This window comes from Oryx dammah, unplaced genomic scaffold (genome assembly GCF_014754425.2).
Source record: "Oryx dammah isolate SB20612 unplaced genomic scaffold, SCBI_Odam_1.1 HiC_scaffold_8, whole genome shotgun sequence".
Lineage (NCBI taxonomy): Eukaryota > Metazoa > Chordata > Mammalia > Artiodactyla > Bovidae > Oryx > Oryx dammah.
Window position 1 is genome coordinate 33,407,021 of NW_024070192.1, and position 27,191 is coordinate 33,434,211.

Below are 27,191 nucleotides of genomic sequence, written 5' to 3' on the forward strand. Positions count from 1 at the left end.
CAGACTCATGTCCATTGAGTCGGTGATGCCATCCAGCCATCTCATCCTCTGTCACCCACGTCTCCTGCCCTCAATTTTTCCCAGCATCAGGCTCTTTTCCAATGAGTCAGCTCTTTTGCATCAGGTGGCCAAAGTATTGGAGTTTCAGCATCAGTCCTTCCAATGAATATTCAGAACTGATTTCCTTTAGGATTGACTGGTTTGATTTCCTTGCTGTCCAGGGGTCTCTCAAGAGTCTTCTCCAACACCACAGTTCAAAAGCATCAGTTCTTCAGTACTCAGCTTTCTTTATGGCCCAACTCTCACATCCATACATGACCATAGCTTTGACTAGATGGACCTTTGTTGGCAAAGTAATGTCTTTGCTTTTTAATATGCTGTCTAGGTTAGTTGTAGCTTTTCTTCCAAGGAACAAGCATCTTTTAATTTCATGGCTGCAGTCACCATCAGCAGTGATTTTGGAGCCCAAGAAAACAAAGTCTGTTGCTGTTTCCATTGTTTCCCCATCTATTTTCCATGAAGCGATGGGACCAGATGCCACGATCTTAGTTTTTTGAATGTTGAGTTTTCAGCCAGCTCTTTCACTGGCTTTATCTGTTTCTCCTTGCATTTTTACCGTTTTTTTTTTTTGCTTCATATAATGTGATGCTCGGTTGTTAGGTATGTACACATTAAGGATTGCTATGTTGTCTTGGAGAATTGACCCCCTTATTATATAGTACCCTTTTTTACCCTTGATAACCTTACTTGCTTTGAAGTCTGTCTGAAATTAATGTAGTAACTCTTGGTTTCTTTTGATGACTATTACTGTGGTTTATCTTTCTCCATTCATTTGCTTTTAATCCATATTTAAAGTGAGGTTTCTTTATATTTAAAGTGAGGTTCTTTGAGGACACATGTAGTTGAATTTTTGATCTACCCTGTCTTTGTCTTTTAATTGGTGTAGCTTTGTGTCTTTTTTTCAATCTGCATGCCTTTTATTTTTCTTTCTTGCCTTATTACACTTGCTACAACCTCCAGTACAGTGTAGGAATGATGAAAGCGGACATTCTTGCCTTGTTTCTAATCTTATGGAGGAAATAATTCATTTGAAAGCCAGATGTGAGTTTTTCTTGGTTTGGTTACTAGATATTTCTTTCTAAAATTATTCTTGAGATTTTCTTTTTTCCCTCTCCTGGGATGCAGTTATTCGGGTCTTGCTTTGCCAGGTGGACCAGAGCAGTGTTTATTCTAGAGCATGGGTCAGCAAACCATGGCCTGAGGACCACATCTGGCCCACCACCTGGTTTTGTATGGTCTGCAAGCTAAAAATGGTTTTTCCATTTTTAAACGATTGAAAGGAGCCCCAAAAAGAATATTTCATGACTTGTTAAAAAAAAAAAAAAAGACTGTGTAATACTCAAAAGTGTAGTGTTCATAAATAAAGTTTTATGGGAGCACAGCCATGCTCATTCATTTATGTATTACTGACCGATGCTTTCCTATGACGAAAATAGGGTTGGGGCAGCTGCAACAGAGATCAGACGAACCACAAAGCCCAAAGTATTTGCCGTCTGGCCCTTTGTAGAAAATGTTTGCAGACTCCAGGCCAGAGGTTATCTCCCTCACTTCTGTGCCAGAACGATTTTGTGTACTCTCTGTGAATTATGCGATGACCTGTTGAGTGGGGATTAGGAGTTACGTCTTTTGATTGGTTATGTCTTATGTCCAGTTCCTGTGAACTCAGAGGGTTATTCCCTCTAAGGTTTTCAAGTGGTTCTTTCCCTGGCCTCAGTCAGTTTCCTCACCCATGTGTCCTGATCATCACTTGCCTGAAGTCTCAGGGTGGATCCCATGCAAATCTCCCATTTTCTCCCTGCACCACCCTCTGCTTTCTGGTACTATGCCCTGTATAGTTGAGCCACCTTGATCTGTTTTTCCTTTTTTGGATTCTCCTCAATCTGGGAAGACTGCTGGGTGCCACCTGAGATCTACTTCCCCACGCCATGGCCTGGGACTCTCAAGCCAGTGATCTGGGACTGAGTTCCTCTCATTTGTCTCCTAGATCTCAGGGATCACCGCCCTTCCTTTCCTGACATCTGCATCTTGAAACTGTTGTTTTGTATATTTTGCCTGTGGTTTTGTGTATTGTTTTGTTTTCTCTTTGGGGCCAGAAGTAAATCTGCTCCCTGTCAGCCCCTCTTGTCCAGAAGCAGAAGTCTAATTCTATTTTGAACTCCGTTTTCACAGTGAAATTATCTAGCACATGAAGTCCTGGTCCTCCTGAATCACTTTAATTCCATGGTATTTCACCCGTTATCGTGTCTGAAGCAAAGTGAAGAAGCTGAGAACAGTGCAGCCTTGCCCGTAGCCCAGCTGTTCATTTGCAGTGATTTACTTTTTGGGATTCATGGTTCCTGAAAGGAATGTCTTGATAGCTAATACTCATGAAGTTTCTGGGCATTGTTGCTTTAGAAAAGCTGTTTTCAGTCAAGAGGAGTTATCTCTGCCGCTGCCAAGGTGCCTCATTCAGAGATCGCTGTGGGCTGGGTGTGAGAGGATGCCGCGTGTGTTTGTGTTGAGTCTCTCCCAGTGAGAGCATCCTGGCTAAGAGGCCCACCCTTTGGAAGCCGGCTGGCCTTTGGGGTTCCTGGGGTGGGGTTGGGGAGTGAAGGAATGCAGGAGAGGAGCACTTACTACAGGTCAGAATGTTCTTCTGCTCTTCCCTTTGTGTTTTGAAATGCTCTATCCTTCCTTGCTTTCTGAGCAAGCTGTCTTTTCAAGGATGAGCGCAAAAACAGCTCTCTTAACATGAAACCCTCATTACTCTTTTCTCTGCCTCAAGAACCTTGGGGATATGTGTGCTGAGATTGCCATGGCCATGCTTCCTGGCCAGGCCTGCACTACAGAACCACGAAGGGTCATTTCTAACTTTGCCTGTGGCATCTGTTAGCCTTTCTGTACTTGCGTTGACCTTTAGAAAACACTTGGAAAATCATCCTAAAATAACAGGTTTCTGGTGGAGCTTAGACTCAAGGCAATGAATGCCTTCCTTTCCTGATCTGGAGGCTAAGCCTCCTTACTGCCAGTTAGATGGCCTCAGTTTCTATGCTTCCTGTGCTATAATTTGAAGCACAAATGGGCATTTGGCAGAAGATGGGTGAGGTGGTGACGGTAACTGGATCATCCCTGGTGGTCCAGAGGTTAGGACTCGGTGCTTTCACTGCCGGGGTCCAAGTGCCATCCCTGGTTGGGGAACTAAGACCCCGCAAGTTCTGTGGCACAGCACCCCTACCCCATGCCCATCGCCCCCAAATCCCTGAGATAAAACAAGGGAAACTGCCTTTTTGGTCGGTAAAGACCTTTGTCTCTGAGTCAGGTGGTGGATGGCGGACCTGGAAGAAGATGTATCACTTAGCCTCTCCCCAGGAGGTCTCTGTTGCTGGGGCTTTTAATTAGCTCCAACTCTTCTTACCATAGTCTACAGATGTTGTTTCTAGATTCTAGCAGAAGACTGTGGATTAGTTATGGGTTTCTGTGTTTTTAGGTCTTGTAAGTATTTCTGTTGAAATAGTGGTGGGGAAAGTGACTGGCAGGGCTGTGGTGTACCTTGGCATCATCCAAGTGGCTCATCTTTGAACCCCTGGATTCATAACATCACAGACAGCTCTCTTTCAAGATACCATACAGCTGCCACCTAGACCAAGATTCCTTCCCCCCAAATCTTTAAACAAAAACATCTGTTCTTAGAACTTGCTCTAAGAGTCTTTCCAATGTAGTGATTAACTTTACCCAGCTTGACCTCATCTTCTCCTCATTCGTTCCTTACTTCTCCTTCTCCAGGGAAAGTTCCTGTATGTCAGATGTGGGAATTTCCATCGCTCCTCTCTGGGCACTGGACAACACAGCCTCAGCTACTTTTTCTGCTACCTAAACTCAGAGGGCTGGCTAGTGTTGACCAGAAGTCGCTCCATTTATATGTAGCAGAGACTGTCTTTATTTCTTCTACAGACCTAGAGGGCCCTCTGTGGTCATTCCTTGGTTTAAAGACATTGATCAAATACTTGATCTGTTCTACTATTTGGGCTCAGAAGTGGGGCAAAACCATAGGAAAAGAAGACAGCCTCAGCCCTTGGGGCTCTTGCCATGTGCTCAGTCAAGGGGCCCGAGATTGCTGTTCTTAAGAATGTTCCTTGGTTTTATTTGCTTGCTGAAATGTTGGTAGCTTTTTGCTATTGACAGTGTCAAACATATGAAAGTGAGAGAGTAGGCTAATGATTCCATCTGACCCATCAGTTGTTTCAGCAGTTATCAACTCATAGCCCATCTTGTTTCATCTATATGTCTACCCACCTTCCCATCCCCAGGATTATTTAAGCAATTCCTAGACATTATGCCATTTCATTGGTGAATATTCCAGAATATATCTCTAAAGCATGTTTGTAAAAGATTTCTTGTTGTCCAGTCACTAAATCGTGTTGGACTCTTTGCAACCCCATAGACTGTAGCATGCCTGGCTTCCCTGTCCCTCACTATCTCCTGGAGTTTGCTCAAGTTCATATGCATTGAATTGGTGATGCTATTCAACCATCTCATCCTCTGTCACCCCGTCTCCTCCTGCCCTCAGTCTTTCCCAGCATCAGGGTCTTTTCCAATGAGTCAGCTATTCGCATCAGGTGGCCCATGTATTGTATCTTCAGCTTTAGCATGAGTTCTTCCAGTGAATATTCTGGGTTGATTTCCTTTAAAATTGACTGGTGTGATCTCCTTGCTGTCCAGGGGACTCTTGGGAGTCTTCTTCAGCACCACAGTTTGAAAGCATCAATTCTTTGGCATGCAGCCTTCTTTATGGTCCAACTCTCACACCTGTACATAACTCCTGGAAAAACCATAGCTTTGACTAGACGGATCTTTATCAGCAAAGTGATGTCTCTCCTTTTTAATACACTGTCTAGGTTTGTCATAGCTTCATTCCTTTATATAACCAAATAATCCAGCCAGATTATTTCATGTTCAGATTTCTCTGATTGTCCAGTGATTTTTTTTTCTTTTTAGGTTGTTCAGTTCAAGATCTGAATATAGACTGTACATTGCAACTAATTGATATGTCCCCTAAGTTTCTTTAATCAATCTATGCGTTTGCCAACTCTCTTTTTCTTCATAGTCTGTTGACAAAACAAGGGCTTTTGCCCTGTAGTTTCCCACCGTCTAGGCTTGCCATTTGTTTCCCCATCTACTATTTAATGTATTCCTCTGTCCTGCATATTTTCTGTAAATTGGTAGTTAGATTTAGTGGCTTGATCAGAGTCATGTCTGTGATTTTTGGCAGTGGCACATGATGATGACCTTCCCTTTATTTTTAATCTGTAGCCACCAGATCATCCTCCCACAATTATATGACATTTAGTTAGAAGATGGGTTTTCTGCATGTCTTCAGACAGGAAGTGCTCAAACACCTAACCATTCTGAAGAGATTTTTCAAAAAATGATTGTCTTAATTTTCTGTTGCTGCTATAATAAATCAGCACAAACTTGATGACTTAACCAACCTAGACAGCATGCTAAAAAGCAGAGACATTACTTTGCCAACAAAGGTCTGTCTAGTCAAAGCTATGGTTTTTTTCAATAGTCATGTATGGATGTAAGAGTAAAGAAAGCTGAGCACCAAAGAATTGATGCTTTTGAACTGTGGTGTTTGAGAAAACTCTTGAGAGTCCCTTTGGCTGCAAGGAGATCCAACCTGTCAATCCTAAAAGAAATCAGTCCTGAATATTCATTGGAAGAACTGATGCTGAAGGTTGAACTCCAATACTTTGGCCCCATGATGTGAAGAACTGACTCATTGGAAAAGACCCTGATGTTGGGAAAGATTGAAGGTGGGAGGAGAAGGGGATGACAGAAGATGAGATGGTTGGATGGTATCACCAACTCAATGGACAGGAGTTTGAGCAAGCTCCGGGAGTTGGTGATGGACAGGGAGGCCTGGCATGCTGCAGTCCATGAGGTCGCAAAGAGTTGGACACGACTGAGTGACTAAACTGAACTGATGACTTAAAATACAGATCTATCATCTTACAGTTCTGTAGCTCAGAAGTTCAATACAGATCAAGGTGCTGGCAGGGCTGGGTTCTCTTCTGGAGGCTCTGGGGAAGAATTCATTCCCTTGCCTTTTCTAGCTTCCTGACGCTACCCACATCCCTTGGCTCAAGGACCCCTTCTTTGTCTTCAGTGCCAGCACGTTGCATCTCTCTGGCCCTTCCTCATAGCTCTCTCTGTCCACAGCTGGGAAAGATTCTGTTTTTAAGGACTCATGTGATTACATGAGGTCCACTTGGATAATCCAGAATACTCTCCCATCTCAAATCCCTTAACTTCAATCACACCTGCAAAGTTTCTTTTGCCCTGTAATGTCATGTATTCACAGGTTCCTGGAATTAGGAGGTGGACATCTTCAGGGGGTAATCATTCTGTGTAGCGCAACGGTCATTCAGTTTTTTAAAGTTAATACCATAGTAACATTGAATTACGATTAATAGAGTATGGTGTGTTACAGATGATCTGTTGTGATATAAAGCCCTGGGCTGTACATTGGGTAGGACAGGGTCTAGTAATGAACTGTCGTTATGATATCATAATAGTTTACAGGGTTCCAGACTAACTCTCTGCATGGGTCTTGATAATTGTTGATATTTTTGCAAATAGCAGCATTTATTTTCCTTGTCTCTAAGATGACTATACCACCTCCATTTAAGAAATGCTGCTTTAAGACTTGCAGGAGCTCAGGTCATCACAGTCGTTATTATTACACGCACAGCATCTCTGTTATCTGGGCCGTCTGTGTTTCTGAATTATGGGGTGAAACTGTACTGTAGCACTTAAACATCGAGAGGAAGTACTAGGTTCTTACAGAAATGATTTGAGCAGAATTTTTAGCCCTCTTTCTGTTTCTCATTAGCAAGATAACCTTTAGGTGGTTGAGGCAGGTAATGAGTCAAGGTTAAGTGAAAAGAGTGTAATGTAGGTATTTTTCATTTATAATCTGTGTCTATGCTAGGTAAAGCAGCTCCAGGGCTTTGATGATTTTTTTTTTTTTTCCTAATTGAAGATCATAGAGGAATCTCCTTTTTCCTTCTTATATATTGTTTTACCTTTTTAATTCATACTGACACTTGACCCTTAGTTGTATATATAGATTATTTGGGAGATGCATTTGGAGTTTTCCAGTAACATCGGTCATCCTATAGCAGCACTAGGTTGATGATAGATTTTTCTTGGAGTCCATCCAAGAGGTTGTTACTGAAGACCAAAAGGACCTCATTATAAAGTGATTTTGCTATAAAATGGTCCCATGGAATGATCCCTAGAGACAGCAGGTCATTTGTATGGTTAAAAAAAAGCACATCGTGTCAAAAAATGTTACTAAAGGGTCCTTACCACACACCATTAGTTTAAATAAATTCCAGATGAATTAACAAGTTAAGTGTAATGGCTTAATTCCATTAAAAAAAAAAAAACTGGAAAAAAACTAGGAAAAACTATGCAAGGAAATGTTAATGTGATCTTGGGCAGAAAGGCCTTTGTAATTTCCGCTTCTATAGATGAGCCATCATGTGAAACAGACATTTTAAAAACCCCAACAACAAGTGAAGCCATGAATGGCAGAGTGCTTGGTGGAAAGAGTCGTTTGACAGCCTTGGAGTGTTGTTTCCAGTGCACCTGCAAGCAAAGGAAAAAAGTACAAAGAGACGGAGATTGCCTAGAGTTAAAAACAAACTGTTTTAAAGAAAAGATCTTGAGTACCTTGAGTGCTTTTCTCTTTGAAAATCTTAAATCTAGAAAAATAACACATTTAGACAAGATTTTTTGGCCACACGATGTGGCATGCAGGATCTTAGTTCTCCAAGCAGGGATCAAACCCATGGCCCTTGAAGTGGAAGCACAGAGTCTTAACCACTGAACTGCCAGGGAAATCCCAAGAAGTAACACGTTTTTTAAAAGCAAAAATACTCTTTTACTATTGTATATATTGTTTTGTATTCTACTTTTTTTTTTTTACTTAATAATGTTAACATGAACTTCTTTTGAAATCAAAATATACTTGTAAAGTATCACTTTTTGTGGCCATTTAGCGTTTTAGTCTATGTGCTAAGTCTCTGTGTTCGGGCATGAGGTAGTCTCTAATTTTTCACTATTCCAGAGGCATCCATCTGGGCCCAGTCAGGAGAAAACAAGTTGAATAAGGAAAATTTAGTGTACAGAATTATTAACTATAACAGGGGGCTAGAGTAAAGAGGGATTAGCCAGCAAGAAGTGAAGAGAGAGAACTAGCAGGTAGAAGGTGTAGTCACTCCTGTGTGGAGACAGGGCACCCCCGCCACCCCAGGGCTGAGGTGCAGATCAGGTTGAAGAGGGTGCAGCTGAGGTTCACTGGGTTGCAGAGAAGTTGCTTGCTTTGGTGCCAAGCAGGGGACCAGGAAATAACGTGCCCAGGGAGGCATCTAACTGGTGGCCCTCTAATCTAAACCTGCCCCGGAGGGGGTGTGTTGGGAGAAGTTGCTTGCCTTGGGGTGCCACTGGTTACTGCACACTGAAGGAACTGTCAGCACCCAGAAGCCTGTCTGGACAGCAGGCTGGAGCCAGGAAGGAAAATTCGTCCCTCCTGCAGTGTCTCTGCAGTTTCCTCCGCTGACAAAGCTGGTGAAGGAAAAATTATTTAAAGGACCCAGATTCATTTTCTCAGAGCAATCAAAATAAGGGAGAACTTGGAGCTAAGAAGCATTAAGTTGAAAAGCAGCAGAGGAAGCAGTATTTTAAGGAATAGCCTTGTATCGATTGGGTTGGCGAAAAAGTTCACTTGGGTTTTTCTGTGCCACCTTGTAGAAAAACCAGAATTAACTTTTTAGCCAACCCAATACATCATTGCATACCATCCAAATGTTTTCTTGCATATATTCCTAGACACAGAATTGGTAGATATATAAGTTAGCACAGTTCACTCTCTAGAAAGATATATTAACTATCCCCCCATGACTTAGTACTTAGGAACTTCTTTGCACTTTACTTAACCCAGGGTGTTAGCAATCTTTTTAATGCTTACAAATCTGATAAGTCAGAAAAAAGCTTCATTATTCTTTGATATCTTTAAAAAATTAGTAATGATGTTGGAACTTTTATGTCTTTTTCTTTTTTATTCTTCTGTGCATTCCCTGTCTAATCCTTTGCCCATTTAAAAAAAAAAAAAGGAAGATTGTCTTATTGATTTCTACATGCTCTTTATTATCAGAAAGTGTAAACATTTATGTAGTCAAGCCTTACTCATTTATAATATTTAAAATTTAATTCATCTGGAAATTGTTTTCATTTAAGGTCTGAAGTGTAGGTGTTTAACTTTTTTCTTTATTTTGTTCCAATACTGTTAACTATTTTCTCTTTTTTTCTGACTGATTTCAAATGTTACTTTGATCATGTATTGAATTGTGTTCCATGCCTGGGTCTGTTTCTGGACCTAAAGTGTTTTCCTTAGGTTTTTAGTGAGTTAACTGCCTTACTTTTTCTTTCAGAACAGGATGCAGGCCTCGACGCCCTTTCCTCGATCATAAGTCGCCAGAAACAAATGGGGCAGGAAATTGGGAATGAACTGGATGAGCAAAACGGTAAGAACGTGTCTGACGTTGATCAGATTTGCCACTGAGTACTAGTGCTGAAGGCTTGACTATTTGTTAAATGACTCTGATATCACAGAGCCCCTAAAGTAGTTTAATGTCGATGGATTATTATAGTTTAATGCAATTGAGGGTGGTCTGTGGCTGATTTAGATTGTAGTTACTAAACACTAGGTTAAGAAACTTAATAAAAAATCTCCAGTTTTTGAAGCTGCTTTGAAGAGTGCTTTGTTCTGTGATCGAGTTATCCTCTGGGCCCTCCTTATGTGGTCACTGGGTGAGGTGGCTCAGTGCTTTTCGAGGACGCAGGGACAGGGCATATGGAGCCTACAGGGGCATGTCCTCTGCACACCCAGAGAGTTGGCTCCTCTTCCATCATAAATATCAGGCTGGGGGACAAAAAAGCCATATGTGAAGCCTTTTAATTTCAGGGTTTGATGTGATGAACCTGGCTAGAGAAAGATCAGTTTTCAATCCCACAAGCAAGATGGCTTGGGAGAGATGGAGGATTAAGTTAGGAGCCTACCCAGCAGGCTCTGGTGCTTAAAGTGTGTGGCTGAGGGTACAGGGGCTGGAATGGAAGATGCAGCAGTAGGATTATGTGGGGAAAAGGGAACAGAGGCAGGAGACTGAGGGCACTTTTACTGAGTGGTCTTGGTCAGGGGAATGGGGGAGGGGAGCAGAGGTCCTAAGTCCAGTGTGGACACATTCAGTGAGAGATGCCAGTGAGAAATCTGAGTCACAGCATCTAGTGGACAGTGGCAGTTAAGGTACCAGAGCTCAGCAAGAGGACAGGACCACAGAGAAGAGAAGTGAGAAGCTTCAGTGTAGAGGCGATGGGTAGAAGCATAAGAATAGTTGAGTTTCAGTGAGGCTGGTGTTGATCAAAGACCTCTGCTTGGTGCTAAGCCCTTTACTCTGCATGATTTCATTTAATCAGCACACAGCATCATGAAGGTGACATTATCACTGTTTGTCAGAGATGAAGCCCAGAGTGGCCGAGGCGCCCCGTTATGTCACCTCACTTGTCAGGAACAGAAATGAAATTTCACTCCAGCTTCCTCTCTAAGGAAGACAAAGTAAGGAGAGAAAAGCAAAAGGTTCTAAGGTGCTAGCTTGTGGTCATAGTGTCATGGAGGCTCATGGTGGAATGGCTTTCAAGAAAGGTTACCCCATATGGAGCCCTGGGAGTCAGTGGTTGCTCACTCCAAATGGAGGCTGCACCTGTCAGACTGTATAAGCTCCACTTTTCTTCATCTCTCTAAGCAGTGAGTTCATTTGTTGCTATAGTACTATTCCATTTATCTATCATAAATGAACAAATAAGTTAATTCCGTCTGTCTGCCATCTGTCATAAATAAATAGATCAGCAAAGCAAATGGAGAAGTCCTCTAGCATTACCATCCTAGTGTTAGTCACTCAGTGATGTCCGACTCTTTGCGACCCCACAGACTGTAGCCCGCCAGGCTCCTCTGTCCATGGAATTCTCCAGGCAAGCATACTGGAGTGGGTAGCCATTCCCTTCTTCAGGGGATATTCCCCAGGGATGGAACCTGGGTCTCCTGTATTACAGGCAGATTCTTTACTGTCTGAGCCACCAGGAAAGCCTCATCCTACATACTAATGGAGGTTCTTAATGTTTTAAGCACAGAGGGGAGGACAATTCAGTCCTTTGCTAATGGTGCTGACATGAACGTACATGACTGCATTTAACTCATTTATGACATGAACGTACTAATTCATGTATTTGCATTTAACTCAATTACTAGCCAGTTCCTTCCTTGAAAGATAGTATATTTGTAAGCAAATTGGCTCTATAGAGAGTCTGCTTATCATACGTATAACTTTCCTTTATCCCAAGGAAGTTTAGCTTGTTCACTGGGTCAGAAAGGACATTGGCCACATGCTGATAAAGCATGTCCATCCTGTGAGGTGCTCGGATAAGTCACGTCCAATAACCATGGTCCGTGGTCAAGCTGGGTGGTACCTACCTTAGTGAAGTTGACTTACTGACTAGATGAAATTGACATGCATTTTCTTTCAAAAAATTGTACTTATTTATTTTTGGCTGTCCTGGGCCTTTGTTGCCATGTGGGCTTTTTCTCTAATTGTGACAGCCAGGGGCTCCTCTATGGTTGCAGTGCATGGGCTTCTCAGTGTCGTGGCTTCCTGAACTGGCAAGCAGAGTCTTAACCACGGAGCCATCAGGGAAGCCCATCAGGCATGTCCGTATCTTATCTTTCCTCCTGTTCAGTAGTTGTCATGCCTTGCTGCATATTAGAATCATCTGCTGCTGCTGCTGCTAAGTCGCCTCAGCCGTGTCTGACTCTGTGCGACCCCATAGATGGCAGCTCACCAGGCTCCCCCGTCCCTGGGATTCTCCAGGCAAGAACACTGGAGTGGGTTGCCATTGCCTTCTCTGATGCATGAAAGTGAAAGTGAAGTCGCTCAGTCGTGCCCAACTCTTAGCAACCCCATGGACTGCAGCCTACCAAGTTCCTATGTCCATGGGATTTTCCAGGCAAGAGTACTGGAGTGGGTTGCCATTGCCTTCTCCAAGAATCATCTGAGAACCTTCTAAACCTTCAAAGCCCAGGCCATACCCAAATTGGTTTTCTGTTGTTGCTATAACACATCACTACAGACTCCATGGCTTTAAGCAATGCAAACTCCTTATCTTACGGTTCTGGAGATCATAAGTCTGCCATGGTCTCTCTAGAGGAGGCGTTGGCGGGGCTGTACTCCTTCCTGGAGGCTCTAGGGAAGAATTCGTTTCCTTGCCTTTTCCAGTGTCTGGAGGCTGTCTGCATTCCTTGGCTTGTGGCCCCTTTCTCCATCTTCAAAGCCAGCAATGTGGACTGAGTTCTTCTCACATTGCATCACTCTGACCTCTAACTCCTGCCCCTCTCCTCCTCGTTTAAGGGCCTTTGTGATGACACTGGGCCCATCCAGATGATCCAGAAGGGTTTCCTAGTTAAAGCCAACTTTAATCCATCTGCAACCTTGATGCCCATTGGCCGTGTAACCTAACATTCTCAGATTTGGGGACCTAGATGTCTTTAGGGGGCCACTGCCTGCCCAACACAATACCTGATGCCAGTTAAGGCAGAATCTCTAGGGCGAGGCTTAAGCAGGAGTACTTTGTAAAGCTCCACAGATGGTTTCAGTGGGCTGCCAGGTTTGGGAACCAGTGCTCTTGTTGAATGGGGTTTCCCAGGTGGCTCAGTGGTAGAGTCCGCCTACCAATGCAGGAGATGCCGTTTCAATCCCTGGGTCAGGAAGATCTGGAGAAGAAAATGGCAACCCAGTCCAGTCCTCTTGCCTGGAGAATCCCAGGGACAGAGGAGCCTGGCGGGTTACAGTCCATAGGGTCACAAAGTGAGACGCAGCTGAGCACAAGCCCTTGTTGAAAATGCTGAGAGAATGTGTCTTGTACTGTACTTTTCTCCCCATCTGCTCACATGGCAGATGTGCACAGACCGTTCACGTGGTTACGTGTGACACATCTGCTGTCCTGGTCGCACAGCCTGTCTTCCCATCGCAGTGCTTTGCCCGCATCCCTCTCACCTCTTCTTCTGCACCTCCACAGTCCTCCTCTCTGTCCCAGGCCCCGATACATACATGTGTACATGGACAAACATGAGGTATTTTCCCACGAGTTGCCAAAACAAGCTGGCTTTTTCTCTGCGGTGGCCTCCCACTGAGCCTGCAGCTATGCTGGTGGTTTTCCGACGTGCACGCTCGCTCCTCAGAAATAGGGCAGAGTCAGCCATTCTCTTTCAGAGGAATGGAGAGGCTCCCTGAGGGTAAAAGGTGATACCCCTGCTAGGACCATGGTCAGCCTTCGTTCCTTTCACCACACTCAAGGCCACTCTGCAGTCGAGGTGTTGAGCACAGGGGTGCTGCCCCATCTGGGGTTTTACTGTGACCCGCGTGTGTCACGAGGCATCTGGGACCCTGGAGAAGGTTACCACTTTTGGTTGTAAATATCTCTCTGTGGTTTATGGGCCTACTGAATTGTTCTTTTGGTTTTCACTGAATGAGTGAAATAATAGGCTAAGATCATGGCCAGCCAGGCCAGGCTGGAGTTGGGTATCCGACCCTTAACTAAGAAAATACACGGTACTGAGAACATAACCACAAAGCTGAAGGGCTGGATCGTCATCACTGCAGGAATTAAGATTCCAGTCTCCTCATAGAGTTCAAAAGGGCCTGACCCACACCAGTAATTATACCCTGTTCACATGCCAGGGACCCAGCCTAATGAGGAAGGGGACTGGCAGTTCAGTGACAAGGCGGGGGTGGGAGACCTGGGTGTCTGGTGAGTGTGGGCACTGGCAGCTGGCGAAGGTGAGGGGATGCAGGAGAGAGAGGCGCGGAGGCCTGAGGTCACCAGGGAGACCCCCACGAGGGACCAGGTCACAATGAACCGCTTGGACGACCCGGGGGAAGAGGGCTCATGTTGGGCTGACTCCCCAGATGCTGTTCCAAGGTGAAGCTGCGAAAAAGTCTTACAGAAAAATCCTTTAACGTTCATGCTCAAATTAAAGTTCATGTTCAAGGGCACAGGGCCTTTTGAAAGGAACACTAACACAAGAAAATGAACGGGACTGACTTGACTAACGCGGGTATTTCCGATACCCGGTTTGGCCATTGGCCAAGCTTTGAAGCCAGCGCCCAGAAGAACCCCAGAAACCCAGTTCCAAGAGAGGGAACAGCACCAAGAACAGGCTGTATCACCAACCTCTGCCAGCAGATTCATTTTGATGTTCAAATATGCCAACTTCAGCCAGCCCTTTCGATGTTTCTCTGTCAACCTTTGAGCACTTCCTTGCCTTCTGGAAGAAACCACGGCAACAAGGAAGGTGACTTGTCTCTGATGGCTGCCTCAGTACTGGGGTTGAGGAGACCAGGGTGTGCTTTGGAAGAAAACCTAGACAAAATGATAAAAGATTTCATGTACATATCAGTGAGTTACCATCTCATTCATAAAGAGATTTGTGAGTTCCTCAGGCTCAGAAACTCACAGGATGGAGAGGCGTTTCAGAGGTCACTCCCTTCCCCCGTTCTCTGCCCTCTTTTCATCTTCGGGCAGAATCCCACTCAGTCACTCTTGCCTACGGTCATCGGTGCTTCCCTCTGGCGCCCCCTGGAGGCGTCGTAAGCTCTCTGGCCATGAAGAAGCAGCACATTCATACGTTGCATGTGCTTGTTCTACTGACTGGCTCCATAATCTGCCTGTATCTATGAAAGCATTTATTTTCTATTTCATAAAAGTTTATCAAATAAACTTTTTATTAACCTAACAAGAAAAGGCCTCATTAAACCTGGTAAGATCTTTCCAGAAGTGCAGAGTGATATTTTTCCTTCCGTAGTACATCCTCCATCCATTCAGCAAGCACTGAGGGCCGACTGTGTGTGCTCAGCTATGTGCTAGAACCCGCCACGTCCATCAGGTGTGGGGAGACTTGGCTTCTGGCCTCAGGGAGCTTCTGCTCTGGAGGGGGAGGCAGAGGTTAGACAGACGACTGCACAGACGTCCAGCTGTAGACGGTGGTAGTGATGTCCCCGGGCACCATGAGAACACAGCAGAGAAGACTGACATGGTTTAGCACTGAGAAAGCCTGCCCCCGAGGAAAGGATACCTGTGCTGAGATTTACAGGGAAGACCGCTTCTGTCTCACTGTGACTATATATTTTTTCCTTTTCCCTTAGATTTCGTACGATTTTTGCTTTATGTATCTTTGTTTCTTTGTTGTTAAGGTGTCTAATGGTTTATGATGTCTATCTTCTTTGTGAATGGTACCTTCTATCATTTAAAAAAAGTAATAATAAAAAATAAAGGGAAGACCATTTCCAACAGCAGGAACAGCATATGCAAAAAGCCCTTTCATGGAAAGGAAGGTAACGCAGGTGAGAGACGAGGGCAAAAGCCTGCTGATCCCAGAGTCCAGGGAGCCCAGGGAAAGGTTAGAACAGTGAGCAGGGGTAGGCGGAAATCAGAGTAGTGTTTCTGTGATTAACATTTTATTCGCAGTTGTTTAGTTGCTAGGTGTGTCCGACTGTTTTGCAACCCCATGGACTGTAGCCTGCTCTGTCCATAGGATTTCCCCAGGCAAGATTACTGGAGTTGGGTTGCCATTTCCTTCTCCAGGGAATCTTCCCAACCCAAGGATCGAATCCGCGTCTCCTCCATTGTCAGGCAGATTCTTTACTGATGAGCCACGTGGAACGGTACAGGTTGTCAAAAATGGCAGACTGAGCTGACGGGAAGCCCCTCACTCCCTTCCTGAAACACATGGAAATATTAGATAACACATTTTAAAAAATTGATTTATACTTCTTAACTGAGCTTGAATGCAAGAGTTTCTCCAGGTGTCAGAAAGGAAAGCGCTGCCCCAGAGCAGTGAGCACAGTGGAAGCCCCGTGGTCCTCAGAGATAATTGAGTGGGTGTACACTCTAGGGACTAGTGTTTGAGTATCCACGCTCGAGATGAAAGCTGGGCTATAGTCCCTGGCATTGTGAGGGGCTGAAAGCAGGCTCTGCATGCAAAGCCAGGAGCTGAGAAATGACCATTTTATGGGAAAAACGAATCTCCCCTACCCCCACCCAAGAATGAGATACTCAGTGAGGCCACCCACCTTGGGCTACAGCCTGTCTTACATTTTTAACATGTAGGCTTCAGTTTACGTTTTTCTAACAAAGTCTAAAGCAAATATACCTCTCTGAATAAATCCAGATTAGAATTATTAAACTTTCCTTCAGATACCTCCTCTTTCATGTTTCAAACTGAAGTCCTCTTTTATTTTCTACTGTACTTTATTTAGATTAACCAACATGTTTTTACTGATTTCTATTTCTACTCTCTTTTCTGTTACTCAGCTATAAGTTTTAATACTCATGATTGTATGTTTTTAAGATTGTAAAGTCCTTTAAACCTTTGAATGGTACCCGTCAGAACTTCGCATCTTCCTTCTGCTTTTTGCAGTGTTTCTGAGTCCTCCAGGTATGTTTTGGTTTGTTCATCTCTGTCTTAATGCTGTTACAGGCTGAATTATGTCTTCTCAACATTTACAGATTGAAAGTCCTAACCCCAAGAACCTCAGAATCTGATTGTATTTGGAATTAGGGTCTTGCTTTCATTCTTTTTTAAACTTTTTATTTAATATTGGCGTATAGCTGGTTAACGTTTTATGATAGTTTCAGGTGGACAGCAATGGGATTCAGCCGTGCATACACATGTATCCATTCTCCCCCAAGCTCCCCTCCCATCCAGGCTGCCACATAACATTGATCAGAGTTCCCTGTGCCATACAGTAGGTCCTTGTTAGTTATCCATTTTAAATACAGCTGTGTGCACATGACCATCCCAAGCTCCGTAACTATCCCTTCATCCCATCCTCCCCCCACCACAACCATAAGTTTGTCCTCTAAGTCTGTGAGTCTGTCTCTGTTTTCTAAATAAGTTCATTTGTATCATGGAAATAGGGTGTTTGAAGAGGTGTTTGAGTTAAAATAAGGTCATTGGGTTGGGCCCTAATCCTATATAATTGGTGTCCTTACAAGTAGAGGAAATTAGGGCACGGATGGAAGACCACGAGAGGACACAGGGGGAAGACGGCTGTCTGCAGGTCGAGGAGAGAGGCCTCATCAGAAGCCGATTCTTGCTGGCACCTTGATCTCCTACTTCTAGCCTCTAGGATTGTGAGAAAAATAAACGTCTGTTGTTGAAGCCCTCAGGCTTGGACTTTGTTAAGGCAGGTCCATGAGTCAAGGACCATGTTGATGAGTATAGGAAGCTGACACAGGCTTTGTTGGTATTTTGGTACATTTTGCTATTGTTGTTCAGCTGCTAAGTTGGGTGTGACTCGTGACCCTGTGGGCTGCAGCACGCCAGGCTCCTTTGTCCTTCACTGTCTCCCTGAGTTTGCTCAGATTCGTTTCCTGTAAGTCAGTGATGCTCTCTAACCGTCTCATCCCCTGCTGCCCCCTTCTTTTGCCTTCAGTCTTTCCAAGCATCAGGATCTTTTCCAGTGAGTCAGCTCTTCACATCAGGTGGCCAAAGTATTGGAGCTTCAGTTTCAGCATCAGTCCTTCCAATGCATATTCAGGGTTGCTTTCCTTTAGGATGGACTGGTTGGATATCCTTGCAGCCCAAGGGACTCTCAAGAGTCTTCTCCAACACCACAGTTCAAAAGCATCATTTCTCCTGTGCTCAGCCTTCTTTATGGTCCAGCTCTCGCATCCATACATGACTACTGGAAAGACCATAGCTTTGATTATGCGAACCTTGCATAAGCAAAGTGATGTCTCTGCTCTTTAATACAATGTCGAGGTTTATCTCAGCTTCCCTTCCAAGGGCATATGTCTTTTAATTTTGTGGCTGCAGTCACTGTCCTCAGTGATTTTGGACCCTAGGAAGGTAAAATTTGTCACTGCTCTTCCCCCTTCTATTTGCCATGACGCGATGGGACCAGATGCCATGATCTTAGTTTTGGTAGGCTTGTTTACCCCCAAACTTTCCTTCTTGAGTGTCCTCTCTGTGGGCAGGCAGGTGCACCAGCAGGCACCTTCCCCACAGGCTGTGTAGACGTGGACACAGCAGATTCAGGACCCTTGGCTGCAACCCTACCCCCACATCACTAAGGGAAGGAAAACTTTAACCTCAGGGTGACATTCTTGTATGGGTTTATTTCTTTTCACTTCTGTCTATCCTAGAGGCTCCTGTTCAACTCATTCCAAGCCTGAACCCCAACAGTGTGGGCTCCCCAGGCAAACCCTTCTCTCCAGAGAGTGGTCTGGGCGCTCCAGCTGGGAGCCAGTGCTGCAGACTCCAGGCTCCGCTGAACAGGGTGGAGGCCTGCCCAGCTCAGCTGTTCTCTAGACAGCCCTGCCCTCAGATGCCCTGTCCCTGCCTCCTGGCCTCTTCTCTGTAGGCCTTTCTTCGGCTCCCAATAGCTATTGACGGCAAGCTTGGAGCTTCTCCAGGGTTCTATCAGGAAGAAAGAGCTCCTATCTGTAGCTCTGATCATGTATTTCAAGCTGTTGCCCACCCACCCTTACCGACCCCCACCCTACCCCCCCACCCCCGGTTTTGGTTTATTTGTCAATACAGTCCCAACTATCTTCTTTTTTTTTTTTTTTAAAGAAAGCCTTTCAAATGGCTTCTTCACTGACAGCATTTCTTCATGTTTTCAGGGCCACTATGGATTGATTCTCTCAAAAAATATTTTTACTGGCATTTCATTGTGCCCTTGGGAAGGAAGGGGACAGCCATGTGCGCTGGCTCTTCTGTCCTGAGCTCAGAGTCTCGCTCTTACATTTTGGACAAAGTCTCAGTGTCTATAGAAATCATTTTCCTAAAACAGCTAGTGTTGTGGAAGCTCTGGTTAAACAAGTTTTCAAATACAGTCTGTGAAAGTTGTTTTCTGGGGCTTCTGTGATTGGAGTGATACTTCCAAGGTCTGTCAGCCTATTTATAGATGGATTTGCTCAGAGATAAGACACTTAGAGATACGGATGGAAGGTGATTATTTTCCACGTACTTAGGGCTTCCCTGGTGGCTCAGATGATAAAGAGTCTGCCCACAATACAGGAGACCCAGGTTGGTTCAGTCCCTGGGTCAGAAAGATCTCCTGCAGAAGGGAATGGCAGCCCACTCCAGTATTCTTGCCTGGAGAATCCCATAGACAGAGGAGCCTGGCGGACTCCACTCAGTGGGGTCACAAAGAGTCGGACACAACTGAGCGACTAACACACTGACTTATAGTATTAAGTACTTGGTGAATATAAAATAGTTCTTTATCAAAACATTCATTATTAATCTCTTGGAAGGGGCTTTATTATTATTGTATAGTTGCTATGTCGTGTCTGACTCTTTTGTGACCCTATGGACTATAGCCCGCCAGGCTCCTCTGTCCAAGGGATTTCCTAGGCAAGAATACTGGAGTGGGTTGCCATTTCCTTCTCCAGAGGATCTTACCAGCCCAGGGATCAAACCCTCATCTCCTGCATTGCAAGGCGGATTCTTTACCACTGAGCCACAAGGGAAGTCCTAAGAAGGGGCTAGTTTATAATAATGGGGCTAGTGGGGGTGAGGGGAGAGAGAGAGAGCTCCCCAAGCCTCATTGTTCAAGGGTAGTTTTTTTTTATTTTAATCCTGGCTTCATTATACAGGCAGAGTCTTCGTTATATAGGTGTGATTGATCAAACCTTTGGCCACATGAGGAACCTAGATTCTTGGAATTTGCTGGCTCTGCTGAAAAGATTCTCAGACCCATGCCTGATGTTTGTCACTGGGGACTTCAACTCTGGTGACCTGGGCTGGACCTCCTTTGGGTCCCAAGACTTATTTTGTCCTCTAGCCTAGTGCTTTCTTTATCCTTTTTTTCTAGGCCAACGTCTTGGTCTTTACCCTGGCCCATGTAGCCGGCTGAGAGATCCTCTGATGAGAGAGGCAAGGATTTTCCAAAGGAAAAGCTGTGGAACAGTTGTCAGGGGGAAAGGTCATTTATCTTCAGGCTCTGGGACAGCTGGCCCAGCCAATTCGTTGGGCTTCCCTCCCCCTGGGCTGCACCGAAGTCCCTAGTTGACTTCCAGGAGGGAGGCGGTCAGGCCAGCACCAGCAGCTGGAGTAGAGAGTGAAGGACAGAGGAGCCAGCCAAAACCAGAGACTGTAGAGGCTGTCAAGGGGAGGGCCAGAGCAGTCACAGTTACAGGAGCAGGTCAAGCTAGGAGCCACTGCCTTCTGCCACCTTGACCCAGCGATGGTGCTCTTCCTTGTCCTTGGTGCCTTTGCAGGAAGGGGAGACCCAGAGCTCCCCTTGGAGGTCATGTTGGGGGTCTCCAAGGCCACCTCCAGGTTTGGTGCTTTGTTGAAAGGACTCGTAGGACTCAGCAGATACTTGCCTTCTAAAAATCTGTGTCTACCCTCAAATCAGTACTTGTAGCGCTTTTGCAATTATTCACGGACATGTGTAAAGGGGATAATTCTGGGTTATCTGATGAGCACATTCCCAGCCAAGGTCAAATCAGGTGATGGTCTGCCTTTTTATTTCCTCTTGCATACAGAGGGGGCCAAAGGAGGAGACTCTGTCTGTGGGGCCAGTTGGATGGGGTTTGAGTCCCAACTCTGGCTCCTGATTCAGGGCGGGGCCAGCCTCAGGCAAGTCACTTAACAGTTTTGAACCTTTTTCTTTTTTACTGAAGTATAATTGATTGACAATATGGTGTTAGTTTCAGATGTACAGCAAAATGATTCAGATATATGTATGTGTGTATGTATACAAACAAACACATATATTCTTTTTCAGATTCTTTTCCCTATATAGGTTGTTACAAAGTATCGAGTTTAGCTCTTAGTGCTATACAGTAGGTTCTTGTTGGTTATCTATTTCATTTTCTTTACTGAAGAATAAAATAGAATTCACCAGGATTCTACTGTTTGTTGTTAGGTTTGAAGATACAATCTATATCTCCATAAAATGTAGACATACAGGGGTTCCATATTTGCGAATTCCATGTTCATGGGGACTGTGTAGAACAGAACTACCGTGAATAACAAGAATCGATTCTAGTTGTACTCATGGTCATCGTGATCAATTACAGTGAAAGAGCACAAAGGGAAGTCAGAACAAGAAAAGGCAGGAGGGGAACCCAGACACAGGCTTCCCACGCCCTTTTCCAACAGGTGGAGTCACACAGGATGGGCCACCCCACAGCAGCTGAGTTATAACACCTGTAAAGTGTTGCCAACCAGGGAAGCTCATGAGAGACTCAGGGCCCAGGGATTATTATTATTTTTTTTTTTTTCTTTTAGGGAATTGCTATGTTCCCAGATTCCAGAAGGAAAGCTGGCATTGAGCATAAACCAGACTATTTTTATGGTTTTGAACTAGTGACCACGCTTACCAGTCATTGGTGGGAACCCTCCCCAAATCCAGGTTCCCAAACACCAGGCAGTTTTGTGAGCAGGCCTTCCTAAGAGAGGCAGTCAGGCCTGGCATGTTCACTGTTTTCCACACAGAGACCTCCACCCACTGTGGTTTGTTTATCATATCTCTGTGCTTCTCTGTGACCGGAGGGTCTGGGGAGAGTCCTGAGATGGGGTAGGCTTGGGCTCTGCAGAAGGGAAGGGGTCCAGGAAGCTGCCGGGGACCTGTGCTCACCCCTCAGCTGCACCTAGAATGTGCGAGGCCGGCTCCATTAAGCAAGCCCTTCCGCTGAGCTTGGTCTCTTTAGGAGCCACAGAGAATGTGCTTTTCAAAGTGGAAGTTCTTTAGCATCTGGGGTGGTGAAAAGGATTGAAGCACTTGGGTAATAAAAACCAAAGCAGCAGGAAGGAAGTGGTCTGATTAGAACCAAGTGCTTAGGCGGGGGAGAGCGCGTGGGAAAGGAACTGGGGTGTCTGGGCAGTCCTTTCAGGTGGTTCAGGAGTGTTAAGGGACCTGGAGCGCAAAGGTGGCTTGTCCCTACTGTGCATTTTGGGGAGGAACACAGTGTTCTCTTTGCAGGCTAACCGTCCCGTCCCTCCAGGAGAGAGGAATCTTAGAGGAAACAATCTATTGTTTTTAACTATTTAAAACAATAGTTTAAACTATTTTTAAAAAATAGTTTAGGAACTGGGTTGACATCAAAAGTAGAGTTCTCTCAGTTTGGTTAGTTTGAAATCCATAAACACAACTTTAAAAAATTTTTCTGTTGTGTACTAAAAAATTAACCAGGGAGACTTCCCTAGTGGGCCAGTGGCTAAAACTCTGAGCTCCCAATGCAGGAGGCCTGGGTTCAGTCCCTGGTCAGGGAACTAGATCCCACATGCTGCAACTAAAGATCTCACCTGCCACAATGAAGATCAAAGATCCTGAGTGCCACCATTAAGACCCATGTATAAATAAACTGTAAATATTATTATTTTTTTACAAAAAACCAGCCTTTGGAAAGTGTGCTTCAGTGTTAAGTGCTGTGTGCCCACTAGTAAGTGAGCTGAAGGAGGCCCCCATGTGTTTCTGTACCCTGGGGGCCCTTTAGGTAGGATCATTTGAGGCCCCATGTTCCGTCTCTGCCTTCACTCCTGACTCCTGTAGGATCTGTTCTATTAGCCCCAGCCACAGCTTGGCAGGTTTTAGGGGTGGGAGTACGGTGAATACTTATCAACTGTTTTCTTTCATCATCCAATCAAAAAGCCGTAAGAGTAGCCATTTTTGTTGTGCTTTGTTTGAAAAGTAATTTTAAAAACTTGCTCTTGTACTTTTCCTTGCTAGAAATGGACAGAGTCTGGGACGTGGTAGGTAGTTTGTGATTGTGAGAAATGTTTCAGGTGGCTTGTGGAGAAGATTGGGCTTGAGATGGTGGTTTGGGATGTAAATTGATGAGATGGATATATTGTGTGGATATTGTGGATAAATTGTGAGATGGATATATTTCATCTTTTGTCCTTGTGTGCGTGCTCAGTTATGTCCGACTCTTTGAGACCCCATGGACTGTAGCCCTGCAGGTTCCTCTGTCCATGGGATTTTCCAGGCAAGAATACTGGAGTGGATTGCCATATCCTCCTCCAGGGGATCTTCGCAACCCAGGGATCGAACCTGTATCTCCTGCATTGGCAGGTGGATTCTTTACCACTGAGCCACCTGGAAAGCACCTTCTATCACTTACATATTAATACATGTAGCCTGACATCAGTACAATTGGGCCTCAGTTTTCCCTGTGAAGGAAGAGAAAGAGGCCCGGAGCATCTTTGTGTGTGTGTGTGTGTTGTGTACAAGAGAGACAGAAGGACACCTGTGGGCTTAGACTCGGATGTGAATAGGAATACATCTGACGCTCGGGGAGGCCACAGTCTGTTATGTACTAGGTGGCAGTCCTGCTCACCCTGCTCAAGGGAGTATGTGGGCTCCTCACTTGCCTCACTGAGAGCTCTGTTGTGCTCCTTAGGCTGGCTGGAATAATACAAAGACCAACCCAGGTGGAGCTTCTCAGTCTCTAAGTTGAGTTTTAAAGGCCTGTGGAGTATAGGTCATATAGAGGAGGAAAGACACCAAGATGATTATGAAGGCTTTTTTTTCCCTAGCATCTTCTTTTAAGTTGTGTCACTTAACCTTGAAAACTGATTATCTTTTCTTATACACAGAGGTGGTGAGTCATAGGTTGGATTCTCTTGGGAGCAGCCCCAGGAGGGAGTTTACTAAGCAGGATGTGTATCAGGGAGTTCCCGGCAGGGTGGTGGGGGTGGTGGTGGTCAGCCCCTGTGGAAGGGAGGCCGTGGAGGCCGGGTGGGCAGAAGGAAAAGCTGAGCTTGAAGATAGCCTCAGCCAAGCCCACAGGAAGCCTTGGAGCCAAAATGGCCTCTCAGGGCGGGCCCATGTTGGGTTCACACACCGGGGCCTCTTGACCCCCATCCTGATCAGTCGTCGGACGTGGGAGAGCGTGTCATTGGGCCGTGCAGCTCTGTGCCTTTGAGACGATCCCTAAGGAAGCTGATGGCCAAAGGCCACCTGGTGAAAGCACTCTCAGTAGCTGGGGCACCGAGTCCTTGAAGGAGGGCCCAGGTGGCGCATCTCTGTTGGGTCCACTCCCACCCTGGATCAGCTTTACATATTTGAGAATTGTTAGGTCTATAGAGTAAGAACTCAGCAGGTCAGATGGGATGTGTGTTAACTAGAACGCCAAGTCTCTGGGAATGATTGACCCTTACCTGACATTTTCAAGAGACATTTATAAATCTTTGGAATTAAACCAGTATATTGCCCCTACTCGATTCCTAACCATAGGTCTGTTCATAGTTACGATAAAAATAAGGAACAGTGTCTTTTCACCTTTTATAGTTAAATGTGTATCATTATGGGAGCTGTGTATTTTAGGGCTTTCTGTCTTTAAAAACTGTTACTCAGTTATAGCTTGTTCAAAAATAACTGGAATCTGTCAGCAGATATAAAGGGTTCTCTTCAGAAACTTGAAATGAGTTAAAAAAAAAAAATCACAGCCAGTAGAAATGATAATTAGCTTTGTTTTATCTACACCAGTGTCCTATTAATTGCATGTTCAGACTTCTGCCTCTTAATAAAAGAAAACTAGTTCCAGACTTTTTTATTCTTTTAAAGATTTCGTACTTCATGGGTAATTTCTTAGAATTAATTTATTTGGCTGCCTGGGTCTGGGTTGCTGCACACAGGCTTTCTCTAGTTGCAGTGAGCAGGGGCTACTCCTGAGTTGTGGCGGTTGCGGTGCACGGGCTTCTCGCTGCAGTGGTTTCTCTTACTGTGGAGCACAGGCTCTAGGGCGCCTGGACTCAGTAGTTGCAGCACATGGCTTAGTTGCTCTGTGGCATGCGGGATCTTCCAGGACTGGGAGTCAAACCTGTGTCCCCTGTTTGGCAGGCAGATTCTTAACCACTGGACCACCAGGGAAGTCCTGGTAATTCTTTCTGTTGACTAGTTAATTAAGGGAAAGATGAAATGGGCAGATTTTTAATTGGAGACAGAAACCACTTAAAGAACCCAACTGTCTGAGCGCAGTGGGTTTTCCCCTGGGAATCAGCTTGTGTGCTCTCTCTACCTTTCATGGGTTTGTTTTATTTTGTTTTTGGTGGAGACATGGGGGATCTACCTTTTAAAATAGAACAAAGTAAAAACTCCTTCCCAAGAAGTTTTTCTCTGTATCTCACCTCGACTCAAGCTCCATTTTGAATTAACACTGGTTAAAAGCATAAGGGGTGTTAATGACCATGCTGGCTGAAAGGCCTGGACGTGTCTGGGACAGCTGGGAGGGTCAGGACAGGTGACCCCTGGACTCTGCGACCTGCAGCCTTCCAATGCCCCAAGCCCCTCTGGAGAATGGGCTGAGCATTCTGGCTTTCCCTTTCTCGGGCTGAGGTTGGAGGGGAAGGGGGGTCCTGCATTTCAGGGAAAGAGAAGGGAATGGCGCCTTTGTCTTTATCTTCCCGTGACAGTCACGTCCAGAAGGGTGGGCACTGTGTTTCACCCACACAGCCTGTGGTGTGGCCTCAGTGATCAGTCCTGAGACTCAGGCACGGGACTTAACCTCCTCTCTATGCCTGGGTCATCTCGTTTTTAAAGCAGGGAGATGTTTCCACCCCACAGGGTTTCTGTGAGGATTAAATGGGATAAAACACATAACGGGCACCCCATCTCGGATACAACAAGCTCTCAACAGCTGTTCATTGTGGTCATCATCATGATGCCTCATGCTTCCTAGGTGGTCAGTGAAGTTGGTTGAAATGAGGTTCCGAGGGTTCTCATGGAGCCACCAGGCCACCCCACTTGTTATCCCCATTATACCTCAGGCCAAGGGAGATGGGCCGGGGGAGTGTACTGGACACAGGTCGGTGTCTCTTTGTTGGAAACAGTCATGGGGGATTTAATCCCGATCCCTTTTTAGGGTGAAACTGGCTAGGAGTCTGTCCTACCCCTTTTGAGCTTTCATTGTTTTCCTTAGAATTGAAAGCACTGGCTAGTGTCTGTGCATCTCTGCGATGCTTGTCTACCCACTCTCTCTCTGTTGAAAGGTCAGTGTTAAGTCCTTTCCAGCAGCCATCAGGTCTTTCATCTTGGAAATAGTATGTACTTGGTTGCTCAAGGTGATTAATGTACTATAGTCCCTCCATTCTTTGGAAACAGTTGCTCCCTGTGTATTTCCAGGACCATCTTGTACAGCCTCAGTCTTGCCAGGTTTTAATTTTTCTTCCATCTATCCGATTCTCCAAAAAGTTCGTTCGGACTTTTCTCTAACAGCTTACAGAAAAGCATGAACAAACTTTTTGGCCAACCCAGTAGTTTTTCCAGGTTCCCCGCCCCCCTTTTCTACTAGCACCAGGGCATGAGGAAAGGCGAAGGACTGTTGCAGAGAACAGTAGTTAAGAACAAAGGCTTTGGAATCAGAGAGGACCTCTTTCCCCCCCCCCACCCCACCCCCCTTCTCTCTAGCTGTGGGACCAAGAACCATTTTCTTAATCTTTCCAAGCTTTGTCTCCATATGGGATGATAACACCTACCTTATGGGCCACGGGGATTAAACTGAGTAGTATGCTGCCGGCTGGGTGAGGGCCCCAGGCTCAGCCCTGGAAGCCCTCAGTCAAGGGCAGCCTTGTTGCCCCAACAGCCCTCAGATAGCTCTGAGCACCGCTCAGTTTTTCATCCTCGGTGATGACAGGCATGCGGCCCGAAGAAATGTTTGAACTTGCGTTCTTGAAAGTTCAGTTTCTGCAGGTGAGCCGGCACACCTGTGATACGGCTGCTCTCAGGGTATAAATTTCTCCAGCCCACAGAATTTCCTTTTCACCACGCCCGGCTCATTCCCAATATTAGTTCACCAAACTCAGAGCCTTCTGGTTTTGATTGGCCAGTCAAGGTTCATGGAGGCAAATTCTTTCCTGAGATGGGCCCATATGTTCTGGAAAGGGAGTGTTTGCGAGCCGCCCAGGCGGTCACGGAGACGCGAAGCCAGAAGACAGCATTGTGTTGCCATTTTCAGCAACTCCCGGTGGACAGCCAAGCCGGATGATTAATATTTGAGCATCTTTGTTCTTGCTGTTC

General features: G+C 45.3%; 1 protein-coding gene across 4 annotated transcripts in view; it reads left to right on the plus strand.

Annotated features, from left to right (window-relative positions):
* The window catches only part of STX8 (syntaxin 8), a 199,266-nt gene that overhangs the window by 45,244 nt on the left and 126,831 nt on the right, over positions 1 to 27,191 (plus strand). For all 4 annotated transcript variants that reach the window (XM_040243371.1, XM_040243372.1, XM_040243373.1 and 1 more), the window contains one exon: positions 9,540 to 9,632. In XM_040243371.1, coding sequence (XP_040099305.1) covers positions 9,540 to 9,632 — 93 coding nt within the window. The remainder of the gene's footprint in view (positions 1 to 9,539; positions 9,633 to 27,191) is intronic.